Source organism: Onychomys torridus, chromosome 9 (genome assembly GCF_903995425.1).
Source record: "Onychomys torridus chromosome 9, mOncTor1.1, whole genome shotgun sequence".
NCBI lineage: Eukaryota > Metazoa > Chordata > Mammalia > Rodentia > Cricetidae > Onychomys > Onychomys torridus.
In genome coordinates this window covers 23,082,730-23,097,527 of record NC_050451.1, presented here as the reverse complement: position 1 = coordinate 23,097,527, position 14,798 = coordinate 23,082,730, and the positions used below count along the sequence as shown (strand labels likewise).

The following is a 14,798-nucleotide window of genomic DNA, read 5'->3' as shown; positions in this document are numbered from 1 at the left end:
CCCTGGCTGTCGGCAGGGATGCTTTGGAATATTGTAGACTTATCTTTATACTAACGTGCGGCTACATACATTGAGATGGTAAGCTGGCTGTGGCAGTGTGGAAATTTATTCCATGCCTCCAGAGCCAAATGGCAATGTTCTTAAGTTATTTGCTTCTTTGCATTATTCAGAACATGGATTTTTTCCCCCCTCCAGGAGCTCTCCAGTCTAAAGAAACAGAATTCTTAGTACAGAGTCAGGCGACTTGACATTCTGGTCTTTTCTATGAAACCTACAAACTGAGGGGGTTGGTTAGACTGTGATCACCAAAGTTCTTCCCACCTCTGAGGATATATTCTAAGTGTTCCCGGCATGTTGGCTTCCAGCTTCACCTATCCTGTTTCAGCTCTAGCAATGCGCTTGCTTGGCTTCCTTCTTTGCAGGCCAGTAGTACATGCTGTTCCTTTTGCCTGGAACCACTCAACTCCTACACATGCTTCAGTTCCCAGCTCTACCATCATTCCCTCAGGGAGGTCCCCATGCCATTCTGCCACTCCATCTGAGTCATGCTCTGTATTGAATTCTACCCAGAATTTAATTCCTTTTCTTAATGTTTCTTCCCTGGTATGGTGTCTAGTTTTTATTTTATTTTTTATCATGTATACAGGGTGTAAACCAGAGCCTGACACTAGGCAACCATCAGACACTCCTGAAGTGATCAGTTTCTTGCCAAGTTCTAGGCGTTCAGCTGAATTCTTTATGTTCATAAGTATCCCCTCAATCCCATGAGAATACTGTCATTCCCATTTTATAGATCAGAAAACTGTAGTTTAGGGGATTTAATTATCAACCAGGCTCACTGATAAAAAACAAAACAAAACAATAAACAAACCACCAAAATGCCAGCAACGATTAGTACCAGACTGAGTTACCTCAGGGGCTCCCCTAGGAAAGGAAACTGTTACCCACCCCTCCTCAGTGTAAGCGTCTACCACTGGGTAAATAGACATAGGTAGTGAGTTAGGGTTGATAACTAAAGTCATAAATCACTGGAAGTTCCTTATCACGGTAGAAATACCTCCAGACTCATGCTTACCTGTTGCCGTGGACGTGTGATGCACAGAAAGCAAAGCTGTAGTGGAGAAGCGTGGGGTCAATCATGGCGCCATTTTCTGCCCGTTCCAGCAAGTCTCTAAGGTAGCAAAGATGCCGATGACATCCTCGTACTCCATTTCGAGCGCAATACTCATCTAATACAAACACCTGGCCAGGACTGAACCAGCCCTGTAGGGGAATAAAGGAAAGGCTTTCTTTTAAATACACGTAGCTTTCTGGAGAGCTGCTAGTAGCAGGAGCGGCTGCAGGAACGGACTGAAAAACAGCCAGTGTTTATACTCTTTTGATGGTACGCCAGAGCAAGCACACTGGGGATGCTCTGTGTAACCCTCGCAGCAGACCATCCTGGAACTCTGTCATTCCTGCTATGCAGGTGGGTAAGTTAACTGAGTTCAGGGATGAAGTGGCATTTCCTTGTAGTTGGTAGTGCTGTATAAGCAAAACAGCATTCTTCCAGGAAAAGAGAATTACCAGGGCTCCAACATGTACTTTAGAGGAGAATTGGGGTGAAGGTGAGGCAGAGTCTGGCAAGGGAAAACTGTGAGATAAGTGCTGAGGGTTGGGAGATGTTTTCTGCTTGACGGGAACTTCCAGTTAAGCCTTCCGAGAAGCCAGTGAGGTAGATGGGACAAGCACATTTTGTCTTTCTCCGCATCAAGGGAATCTGGATAAAGAAGCTGACGTACACACTAGACTCAGTCCAGCTCTGTCTACTCCAGGTGCTCTGGCATAAAGGGAATTTTTAAGCTGTTTTACATAAAGACTAAACTTTGTAAATCCTTAAACCTTAGAAGAATTTTTTCAGTACACTTTAAAATGAAGATAATAACGCAGCACTTCAAAGAATTAGAGTAACATTTCCAAGGACAAATCAGATTTGATTAACAAAAGAGAAGGATTTCTCACAACTGGGTTTACAATTCTGTTCCCTTCCCCACCCCTGTAATAATAATAATAATAATAATAATAATAATAATAATAATAATAATAATGTATTTATTTGCTTATTGTGAGACCAGTCAAACTTTGCTATAAAAGAGAATCCAGATGGAGTCGCTGATACTAATTCAGTGGCATTATGGGTAGAAACCACTGCCTCTGCTATGAAATTTGAAAGACAGGTCCTTAGAAAGGCTGAGTGACTTGGTATTGCTGGTCAATGTGGACAGAGTCTAAAATCAAACCATATTGTTTCATTTATGTGCTATCTGAAGCAATAATAAACCAATTTAGGTAGTGCTTTCTAAATTGGAGATTTGGGCTATTTTAAATATAAACTTCACTTTACTTTCAGGTTCTATTGTGAGTTGTTTTTGAGTATTACTGCAGCTTGGGATAAAAGGGATGGGAGGAGAGAGTGATGTGGAACAGGGAGAGGCCAAAGGAGTTTGGGAGGGAGGCCTTTGCAAGGCTCTAAGCATGTATTAGGGACCAGGGATCTGACAACATGCAGTGTCTCATCCAAAGGAAGACGGCATCTTTCCTCTTTCAAATGATAAGTTACTGCAGAGGGCGGGAGAGTAGTCGAGGCAGTGGGCTGCCCCTATAGGCAACTTCTCTGCCACTCCATCTGCTACCCCAAATGCTAAATCTTAGAGACAACACTGCTGTGAAAGATTAAAATATATTTTCTACGACTCAGATGACACCAAGTCTTTTGTAGATGCCAAAATAGCTGCTTTGAAAAGAGTTGAAGAAATATCAATTAGGAACTGAGTCGAAGACACAGAAAAATTTATGTATCCCTGCTGGTCGGTCTCCAAAACCAACTGAAAAAAAAAAAAAAGACTGTAATAATGAGAAAAATGGAATATATAGAGATAGGGGATAAGGTCCTTTAAATTTCTGTTATTTTCTGAAATTCTGACCTTAATTAATAGATCTAGGTATATAAACAGGGAAAAGAGCTGCTTTGACTAACTCACAATTATTATTTTTCATTTTATACTATATTTTTAAGTCTATAGTGATTGATGGGAGACAGGCATCAGCATTTCATTTCTATTTTAATCTTTTGAGGGCATTTATGAATTCTTCATGGTCAATTTCAAAATGTAAAAATTGTTTTGAACACTGATATAAATAAAAGTCTTAAAAATTATACATCTCAAAGTATCATCAAGTGAGCAGAATTCCTACAGAAAAGGGGTGATCATGTTGATATGCACCCTCATGATCTTCATAAATGTAATTAGAAATAGATAATAATAGGAAATCCTTTTGAGAAAAATGGTCTTGCAATGCAAAATAAGCAATTTTTTTTAAGTCAACACAGTATTCCCTTCCAATTTGGTAAAGTCAGAGTCTCCAATGAAGAGGTTCTCAACATGGGATAATGTGTTATTATGAGCCATGGATTAATAAATTATCTTGCAGAATTTACTTCTATTTTTAAGATGATTTTAACCTCTTAAAAAACACATTATATCTTCAAGCACCAAAACGGGGAATTTAAAATAATCATTCAGAATAAGGGTTTATGCTAATGCCAGTTAATTATATAATACTAATGTTACATAAATATGTTAACTTCTATGTTTGAAGTCAAAGACAAGAATTGCCCTCTGCACAAAATCATGTGATAATTTCTCCCTCTTCTTTCCTGTCTATAAAATGGGATTAATAATATTTATCTTTAAGAAACAAAGTCATAATTTATAGTCTGTAGACAGAAATGAAAGTCTTTGTTATGGTTTGGGGCCTGATAATTGCAAACCAAAAGTGTGATTTCAAAAATTGGATAAATATGTTAACAGCAGTCCTTAAACTCAACTAATTTGACTCAGTTTAAAATGGGATTTTAGGGAATGTAAATACCCTGCTGGGTAGCTAGGCTTCAAAATATCTACTGCATCTTTAAAATTTTCTCTTCAAGGGTGAAGAAGGTTCTGAGGATGAGAGAAGAAGTGCACCCGAATAAACAAAGCCAAACTCATTAGGCTTATGGAGAGCAGAGTGAGTGATTAGCAACTGCTTCGATCTTTAAAAGTGACACAAAAACAGTGCATTCTTTAATGAGCTAGGGGTAGCAGGTATAGGAGAGAGAGGGTGGGGCTTCTTAAACTCTATGACAATCAGGCAATTTTTATAAGTTCATCATGAGCAGGTGCCAAGCTCAACCATCCCTTTAGGAAGATTTCTCACGTAGCAGCTGAAAAGGGGGAGCTAAGATTGAGTGGCTGGGGAATTGGCTATATCTCTTGTGAGCACTTCCTCTGACTCAGATTGATTCTTGGGTAAATAAAACTATCACCACACAGAAAATTGAAGACATGTTTATAATTGATAAAGGGATTTTGTACAGGAGCAAGAACTCTGGCATAAAGGTAGAGGGATGGTTGATTTTTTAAAAATGTCATGTTTCAATTGCTGTAGATCAAAGGATATACTTGCCAGGCAAGAATAGGAATCATTAAGTCTGTGATCCAAAGTCAGCCGCTGCACCGTCTCAAAGAGGGAAGCGTGGTCAAAGTTACAGGGGTTGGAAGAGATAAATTCATCCATGCCGTGCTTTTGAGCTCTATCTGCGTCTGTTCATTTACACATGTAGAGAGAGACACAATTTAGAGAAACACATCACATTTTTTTTTGACATTTCAGAGTCACAGGATTCACTAGGCATTGTGAACATCAGCTGCCTCCCTGCTGCCCCCCACCAATGTCCCAAAGAGAGTCTTTGACCCACCCCCCATTGTCAACTTGCATCACTTACTGGTGAGTTTACTGCATTTAGGCAAAAATATATTGGCATCAATATGTTTATAAATGATCACAATTCCAGTGCCTCCGTGTTGCTCTTTACAACTATGCATGAGACCGTAACTTCGCCTGCACTTCACCAAACACTGAAAGCAGATCGGGCCTTTGCTGAGAGCGGTCTAGCCAGCTTTGCGGGTTTGTAATAGATTCTGCCATCCCAGTGGTTGTGTCTAGAGCAATTTCTCAGTGCTTATTGGAATTATCTAGAAAAAGGCTTATGCTGGTTTTCAGCAGAGTGACAATATTTGTGTCATTCTCTTCCAAATTTTCATTGCCAATTTGGTGTCACGAAAGGTTTGATTCCCAACCCTCCAAAATTAAAAGTTTTTTTTTCTTTTTTTTTTAAAGTTGAAAACAGGAGAGTAACTTAAATGGGAATTTAGTGCTGGATAGGCAAGGATGTTGCCTTGTGGGGCACATACTCCATTAGCAAAGCTTATGAAATAGACAAACAGAAACTGCCCTGTGAGGGCTGCAGTCTGCCACTTATTGTGAGTTAATAGTCTCCTTGTATTCACACTTTTCCATGCAGGGTGAAGGCTGTAGGCAAAACCTCCTAAGGGCTAACTAATTAATCTCAACATGTGTAACTAAAATAGGCTATCCTTAGCTGGTAAAATAACTCAGAGAATTCAGAGTGCCACCAAGAAAATCCTAGAGAGGTAGGAATAAAGGTCTTTCATAGGAAAGAGATCAGCTCGCTGTACATCACTTACTCTCCTGCTATCCAGACTACAATTAGAGGGAATCTCAAAGCAAAACCAAGCAAGATTTTATTTATCTCTTTGCATGCAACATTTTACTGGGATACAGGGACCTGCCAGGAGCCAGCAAAACAATCAGGGAAAAAGGAAAATTGATTTCTGACTTGAGAGGGCATTTAAATAATATTTTCCTCTGTGGCCTCTATCCCAGGGAGATTTTCCCCCCTCCCATGCTCAGGGTATGCCTGTGAGCTTGGTTTGTGGTAGCAGTATGACTTTAACACCCTGACTCCTCAGTGATTTCTGCCATCATTTGAACAAAAATGCATAGGTTGTCAGCTTCTACGCTTCCTAGTGTGGGATTTTGAAAATCTCTGACATTTTTGCATAGGAGTAGTGAGTGGTCAGTGTTTGAATAAGATGTGTTGTTTATGCCCAAGACACACAGAAGCCATGTCACTAGAAGGCAATTTGAAGAATAAGGTTTTTACAGACTGATTGCTCCATTAAGATGATAAAGCAAAGGCTTTTGGAAAAGATATTGTGTGTGAAGAAATTATGTTAGATGATCCACAAGAGCACTCCTTTGCTGTATTAGCTGCCTCAGATTCATCCTTGGGGAAGAGCCTAGAACTTGGGGGTGGGGAGTGGCCTATGGATTTTCTTTTGCTTTAGGATCATCAGGACAATGGAGCTTGGGGGTAGGGGGAGCTGGCTGTTTGGAGGTGTGGATGTGCTACTTGTGGTCCATGACAAGCAAGTGTCTTGTTCCTACTTGGGGTCCCTACTGGTGGGAAGACACTTGTAACAACTGGACAGCCCTTCTCTGCCTCTTTCCCTGGATACTGCCCTCCTCTCTACGCTGTGAGTCCTGGGGCGATTTAATTCAGGAAGAAGCAAGTGTGGGGTGTGCTTGAATTGCTCATCCGGTTACATCCTCATGAGACACATCCGCCCCCTGCCTCCCAATTTCAACAGATCGATCCGGCAGCTGGGCTAGCATCAAATTCTTGCTCTCGGATTTCTCCGCAGAGGCTGTGAGCTGAAAAACCGGCCAGGGCCTTACTTTGCCGGTTTGCCTCAGTCAGTTACCGCTCTTTAGTTAGGATGGTACAACCCTGGGCACTCAGCTTGGAGAGATGGGGGCTCTTTTATAGCTGTTAAAAATATGGCATGGAGTTCAAGTGTCATACTCTTTAGTTGTTTGAGCCTCTTGAATACTTTGCTGTTGACCTGTTTTACTTTTTCGGCTCCTCAGGAAATGGTCTGAAGAGGCAATTTGGCCTTCTAGGGAAACCTGGACACAGGCTTCCTGTCTCTAACCTGTCACAGGGCCTCTATGAATCTAGCTTGCTGTGCTAATTGCAGGCTGAGAGTACAGCTAGAAAATGGCTTCCTTTTCTCCTGACAGTCTAAAGCAGGCTTATAGAAAACAATGAGTAAAATCAGTTTTTTCTTTCCTTTTTTTTTAAAAACAATAATCATAACAATAAAACTTCTTTCCCCTTGTTTTCGTCTCTTCCTTCTCCTAGTCCACATGGAAAATGATCCAAAACTAAAATGTGTGTGGCTTGGAGGTGTGTGTGTGTGTGTGTGTGTGTGTGTGTGTGTGTGTGATTGTGTTTGCATGTATATTTGTGTGTGTATATGTGTGTGTGTTTGTGTTTGCATGTATGTTTGTGTGTGTATGTGTGTGTGTATGTGTATATGTGTGTGTGTTTGCATGTGTGTGTGTGTGTGTTTGCATGTGTGTGTGTGTTTGTATGTGTGTGTGTTTGTGTTTGCATGCTTGTTTGTGTGTGTATGTGTGTGTGTGTATGTGTGTGTGTGTGTGTGTGTGTGTGTGTGTTTGCATGTGTGTGCATGTGGAAGCCAGAGGTCGACATTGAGTATCTTCCTCAACTGCTCTCAACATCAGTTGTTTTGAGGCAAGGTCCAAGGTCTCTCACTGAATCTGGAGCTCACTGAGTCAGCAAGCCTGGCTGGCCAGTCAGCCTCAGGTCGTCCTATCCCTGCCTGCCAGCACTGGCTGTAACTGGCTTTCATGTGTGTAATGGGGATCTAGACTTGGTCCTTATGCTTGCATGGCTAGCACTTCACCAATTAAGCCAACTGGCCAGCTTCTGGCCTCCATTTTTAAATAGTTGTCATGTGCTGGTGGGATTGTTTAGTCTCTGAACCTCAGTTTCCTCTTGTGACAGATGATTTGACATTTCTGTTTCCTCTCTGCCATCTTGGACTGCAGTTTACTGCTCTTTAGGATGTTTGCATACCTATGCATAGGGGATGGTACATACTGGAGTGGGGCTCCAGCAAGTAAGATAGTGTTACCATGTACTTAGATTTAGGCTCATTATCTTAATGCTCTGAAAACTCAAGAATGCTTATATGGGTGGTTCCCTCACAGGACTAATTTGAATAGTTTCCCTGAACTTACATTATGAAAAGGAAAGAAAGAAGAAGCTGGGAATGTTGACTCAAGGTGTCAACTCCAAACATCTGAGTTTTAAGGAGAGATTCTAGGATTTTCTATCTTCTGCTATATTCCCAGTATCCAGCAAAAAAACCCAAACCAAAAACAAAACAAAACAACAACAACAACAAAAAAACAAACCCAAAATACAGGTATTGCTTGGTACATACTTGTCAAAATACTGGATTTATTTTATCAAAGTAAATAAACCCATGCTTTCAGTAAGTGCTTTCTATTTATTTAAAATTACATTTATTTATTTATTTTGTGTGTGCACGTGTGTGTGTGTTCATGCATGTACTCATGTATGTGTACATGCCTGCCAAGGCATGCATATTGAATTTAGAAGACAACTTTTGGGTCTACCATGTGGGTTCTGGGGATCAAACTCAGGTTATCAGGCTTCACAGCAAGCCCCTTTATACATTGAGCCATCTCGCCTGCCCAATGTCTTCTAGGTCTTTGTTTTATGGATTACTGTTTCACTAAGCACACAGTTTATTTGTTAGTTAAAAGAGCACAGAATTCAGCAGAGGGTTGGGGTGGGATTCATAGTAACTGGATTTAAGGTTGGAATACCAATTATGTGGTATATGGAAGTGTTTAATGTTGCTTAGACTACTTATCTTCATTTATGAATTAAAGGTAGCATTTGGAGACTGTATCATAAAGTTGTTGATGGGATCTAATAAATGTCCAGAAGGCACTCAATAAAGGTTACCTAGGAGTAAACAAGCAGGTTTCTTAATTCTTGCAAAGCCAATTTGCATTCAGCTGTTTAGTGAGTCAAAGATGCCTCTGTATTTATAGCTAGTGGTCCATACCTTCTTGTTTCATTATATTATTTTAGGAAACTGTCAGCCCATCCTTATCTCTCTACTTTATAATTCTACCATGTCTCTACATAACTAATTCCTACATTGTGCCTGGCTTTTCTGGGTTCTGTTCTGATTTCTCTGGTGTCAGAACATATACACACAGCAGAATCTCTGAGCAGGTAGCCTGTCTCTTGAGAGCATTCCATGATCTGTTGTTTCATCGCTAGCCCCTCCAGGAACCAGGTCCTTAGCAGGTGACTATTACCTGAGTGAGTGACTCTGACACCCTCCACCCCAGGCAACTCCCCACTAGCTTTATTAAGGAGACGCACACATGGGGATTCAGATGGCATCTCTCAAATCCAAACGTGGGAACATGTGCTCTTAGGGGAAAATCTTGTAGACGGAAACAGAATTCTAGGTGCAGGTGTCTTTGGGTACCATTCAGATTGTCTGCCTGTGTCTCCATACATGTCTAGGACCATATGCATTACATATGTTGTCTATTTTAAAATAAAACACTGCAGTGGTCCAGCTGTTCCAAATTCTGTTTCAAAGAGCTTGTGGGCGCTTCCCAAGCAACACCATACAATCATTCTTGCACTGTCCCAGTCTGTTCTCCTCCAGCACTGAACACGGAAAAACAAATGCTCTTTGCAACTCCATTTCCCTTTGTGCAAACAATGAGAACTGGTGGATTAAAGAAAAAGAAAACTCCAATGTTGGCATCACCAAGGGAAAACAGCCCAGAGAAAAAGTTCTAGAACTCAGGACACAGGGGTTACTACCTTTGCCAATGTTTGACATGTGTCAAGAGAATGAAAATGAATTTGAATGTGAGGTTGAACAAAATAGCATCAGGAAGCTATTGAATCTTTGTCAAATTCCAGTGATGTTTGGAATACTGCTTGCTTTGGGAGATACATATATACTAACTCTCTTTGTTGCTGTGATTATTAATATGAAGTACTTTTTTAAAAATCTGGGATTTAGTAGATTTTCAGTGCTAACTTTCAACTTTCCTAGACTTTGCTTCAGAAAGTTATCCCCAAGTCTTTATTGGTCTGTGAAGGTTTGAAATGTTCTGAAAGTGGGCCATGTGGTTTTGTAGGTTACATGAGTAGGGTGCAATCCAACATACCCTTCAAAGGATGCTGACTGTGCAGCCTGCAAGGTCTAATTGTGTAAGGGTGTTCTAAGTCCTTTGAGGTATGGGGTAGGAAACTGGCTTGAAGTCAGACTTAGATGAGTACAGTTGCTCTTGGTACTGCTACAGCACTAGGAAACTTCAGTACCACCAGTGGAGTTCGTTACACACAGACAGCCCAAGGGACCCGAGCTCAGAAGCAGGTGTGCTTTGCTTACAGGTGGATACTCATCCAAACCTTTACCTGAAGTTGGCCCAGAAAAAAGCTGTGTTTGACATTTAAGGAATGTTTTAAAAACACTGTTTCCTACAGTGCTATCATTTTATGGACTTCATATCCTCATTCAATCTCCTTTATTGAAATTCATGTGAATACTTCCCAAGAGACTGCCTGACATTTATGTTACTCTTTAGGTGGTTATGATGTCTGGGTTCAGTTCATATGACTAGAAAAATATATAATAGCTTTCATAATACCTTATATTAATAGAAAACATATTTACATCATCTTATTTCAGAAAACTATATTTTAGATATATTTACAGCGTATTTCAAATAAATACATTTTGCTTGAATGGATAATATAGTTTTTAAATTCTGAATTAAAAAAATTTTTCTCACTATTATTACCAGAGCTCAGGGATTGAAAACAAAGGGCAAATAAAATAAATAAAGATATTTCTGTAATATTATACTTTGGAAATTTTCATGAGCAAATGAGAATGAATTGTGCTGCTGAACATAATTATGAAAGCTTATTAATAAATTATCTAGGAGGGTTCTTTTCTCTCTGGAAACCATTCTATGATAAACTAGAGGTAGCTATTTTATTTCTGAAATTTAGAGCACACACAGGATCTTGTTGCTCCTGATGGGTGCTAGAGGCAAGAGAATAGCTAATGTAACTTGAAAGTCATCTGTGAACCCCAACTGTAAATTAAAAGGTGACTTTGTATCGTCCTTATATGGAAAATGTGTGCATGTCATATCTGCTTGACAGTGCAAGAGTAAATGTATGGCTTGGACAGTAACGAGCAATGACAGTAGTCAGCCTCGTCAGGAGACGTGAAATAAAGAAATGACAATGATTGATGGCAGCTGGCTGTTTACAGAGTCTTCTAGAAGGGTTTTTCTTGGTATAGTCAAGGAACTAGGGAGTGCTGGGCCCAGCAAGAGACTGGTCCTCCCATGCCTGCTGTCCTGGGGCACATAGCGGACCACTTGTCTGGGAAACAACTTGATTTTTTTTTTTTTGTTTCTCTGGCTGGAGCAATCCAATGTGAATGGCTGAGAGAGGATGGTGTCTTTGGAGGCCAAGGGTCACGTGGCATTTTTAAACTACCATGGCAAAATACCCAAGGGGGTAGACATGAACATTTATTTCAATGCTAGTAATTCTTTGTAAGACAGTTGCTTTGAGTAAAGATCACATCACAACAGAAATTATTTGCTTAATAATTAAAGCCAAAATAATAAGTGATTTGCAGTTTTCCCTATGGCAATTACTACATTTCAATAAATTGTCCTGCTATGATCATTATAGTCTCAATTAATTAATTTTATATTCCTTAGTATGAGCAGAGATAAATTTTCTATATTTGAATAATAATGTATCTTACTGATGTAATAATATTCAAACGATTAGGGAATAATTCGTTAAATGTTAGTCAATAAAAATGAATCTTAATTTAATATGCTCTCTTTAGATTGGATCATGGTGTTTGGAAATATTTGGACCTTACTTGCTATAGAGTCCTTTTCACAAGCCATTTACTCTTAACAATATGAAGAGTGATTTGGGTGTGGTGCAAGGCCATACAGATTAAGTGGATATTGAATTAATCTTTGGTATTGCATTCCTGCAATATAGCAACTGCAAGTTGACAATAGAAGATATAGCAAAAATCTCATAAAACTATAGAAAACAAGGCAAATGACTATTAGAAAATCTACCAGGGCAGCAGTGCATTGTGCAAATATATGCAATTCGCTCCGAACAGAATTCATTCAGTCATCTAACCATCCATCCTCTCATTCTGGAGACAAAAGTAGAGCAGAGTCCTCAGTCCCACTACGTGCCCACTCTATAATAAGCTTTTTAGATGCCTCGTCAGACATTCAAAAGAAGGGAAAGTCAAATTAAGTATCTTGTGGGAGTGGTGGAAAACATCTGTCTGCTAGCCAGGGGTACATTTATGCAAAATAAAAGAGAAAGAAAGGGAGAAAAAGCAAATAAAAAAAAACCAAACAAAAAAATCAGAAGAAAAGACTACTGTTAAATGGTCAGGAGGAATGGTATGACCTACAGTCTTCTAAATTAGCATTCAGAGAACTCAAATACATATTTGCCTGCTCTCTTGACCAAACTGTCTAGCTCCCTCTAATGTTAAGTTTTCTCACAACATGCTTTACTTAGACAGCTTGATTCTATATGAATAAAGAAATTGCAAATTCTCTTTTGCTAACAGTAGTATAGAGAAAGATTTTTCTAAAGTTTTAAATTATCACTTTTTTTAATGTTTTTTAGAGGGCTACATTTAGAGAAAATGAATAGAAATACTGATGAAGTTGAAGAAGCTATTGTTGTCATTGTTCTTGTGGGTTGAGTAGAATGGCATCTGAGAGGAGAGTTCAAAATCCTCCTGGGCACTGTGAGGACCCAAAACCCTTTGTGAAGAAAGGATAAGGACTCAATCATGTCTTTAATTTGTCACTGTTGTGTATAGACCATGTACTACAGCTATGCTTTCAGAATTAATACTCAATGAGTTTTATTTGAGGGTATACCAGTAAGCCAAGTTGAATGAGCTCTCTAATGCTCAAATAATGCATTTACTTTATTAAATTGTAGCTTGCAATTTCAAGTATTTCTCAGTTAAGATCATTGGATTTCCTACCTCATCTTTCTATCTGCTATGGTATCCATGGTGACCACACCATTGGTGGTTGACCATTCTAACTTTTGGAATGGGGAAGGAGAACTAACAACAACAACAACAACAACACATCATTGTGTCAAAATGCAAAATGATCTGTTTTCAGGCATTGAGCAGTCAGGTAACTGTGGATTCCATGAAACAATAGCATTGTTGGCCATTTCATTGTGATATTCATTAATATATTCTTAGAATGAAAAACATCAGAAGTTCCTGGTTGGCTTTACTCGAAAGTTCATTTGATGCCAATATGAAAGCCAAGGAGAGGAGGCAATTATGCACACATGACATGCATCCTAGCTTCAGTATGGAAGCTTACATTTCAAACCTAAGGTCAGGAAAATAACATGAGAGTTGTACTACAAAGTCTAGACATGAGGGAGATTGAAGAGGAGAGAGGAAGCACATTGCAGGTGTCAGATAATCGAGTCAGATTATCTGAGCTGTGCTAGCTATGGGGGAGCACTTACCCTTCAGTCCAGCTAGAAGTTAGCAGGGTAAGAAGGAACAAACCAGAATAACATAAAGACTAGCAACAAGGCTCAGGAAAGCAGACAGGAGTTCTAGCCTAGAAGCTACAGTTCTTGGGTTTGAGCAAAGATTGAACAAGAAAACTTAAAATAAAACAAAACAACAACAACAACAAAAATCAACCTCCCCCAAATCAACAATAATTGAAATCCCCTTGACTGTTGAAGATTATCTCTGTGGTGACAAAAACAGACCACTTCTCAGCAGCATCCAACTCTGGGGTGCATGATGTTGTTAACAGTTGTTAGTTGAGAAACAGACATTAAAACAACCAAATGTAAGCACTATATTCAGCAATCATTGACCAAATGGCAAAGCTTAACATACCTTCTTTCCCCACCCCACATCAAATGAGAACTGTATTACTTCTTTGTATCATTTCTCTAATACCCACTGACAGGGATAAGATGTCTTTATGAGTAGCCACTTGGCACAGTGAACTGTGGCAATACTCAACTCCAGATTTGGGTGTATCCAAAGTGTGCAACATTGGTTTTAGAAATTGGAGAATTACAAGTATTTGTTTAAAAAAAACAAACAAACAAAAAACAAAACAACTTGTGGAACTAGGTACCAACTCATTAAAAAAAAAAATACCAACAAACTTAACTAAAATGGAAAAAATTAAATCAACAACACACATACAAAATAAAAACCACGGAAGAACAAAAGGTCTGAGAGGCTGATGGGGCCTCCCCAGATCTTTGCAGAATCACAAACAAATGAACAGCAAGATCTATTGTCCCCAGTTTTAACAATTCCATATCAATACTCCACTCCACTCTTTCTTAGACGTGTCTTTTCATTTTAAAATTGAACTTTTGAAATCGAAAAAAAATGCCAACTGCCCCAAGAAGTCATTTAAACTGAATTTGGAAACCCCCCAAAACACAGATTCTTAAAAGTCTCCCAAACTGCAAAATGTCCAGTTCCCAAGATTCCCCTGGAACAGACAGCGGCAGGACAAGATTGGAGTGTGTCTTAGTTTTCCTCTGTCCCAAAACATTTTCTATGTGGCTTCCTTTTTCTATGGGGCTTCTGTTGGCTGTGTAAATTCTGACGCAGCAGTTACCAAGTGAAGTCACTGAAAAATCATTAAGATCAGCGGCTGGCAAGAATGGGCAGGACTTTCACAAATACTCAGAACCAAGATTTAATTAGGCGTGTGCAGTCAGGTATGCAGCAATGACCCTGACCTTTTGGAACTTAAGGAAACCCTTTTAAAATGCAATACTTGATTTTCTTTTACTTTCTCCTTTTTATCTTTTCTTTCTTCCTTTTTTTTTTTTTCTAGCTAGAGAATCTGCTTGTGTTCATTTGTGAGATGATACGTAA

At 39.3% G+C, this 14,798-nt stretch overlaps 1 protein-coding gene across 20 annotated transcripts in view; it reads right to left on the bottom strand.

Moving 5' to 3' along the window:
• Cadps (calcium dependent secretion activator) overlaps positions 1-14,798 on the bottom strand; it is a 457,300-nt gene that overhangs the window by 133,885 nt on the left and 308,617 nt on the right. For 18 of the 20 annotated variants that reach the window (XM_036199648.1, XM_036199650.1, XM_036199649.1 and 15 more), the window contains exons 12-13: positions 4,489-4,625; positions 1,076-1,263 (exon numbers count right to left, since the gene is read on the bottom strand). In XM_036199648.1, the coding sequence (XP_036055541.1) occupies positions 1,076-1,263; positions 4,489-4,625 (325 nt within the window). Of the gene's footprint in view, positions 1-1,075; positions 1,264-4,488; positions 4,626-13,402; positions 13,415-14,798 lie in introns of all 20 variants that reach the window. The other 2 variants (XM_036199642.1, XM_036199641.1) reach the window with 1 other exon arrangement.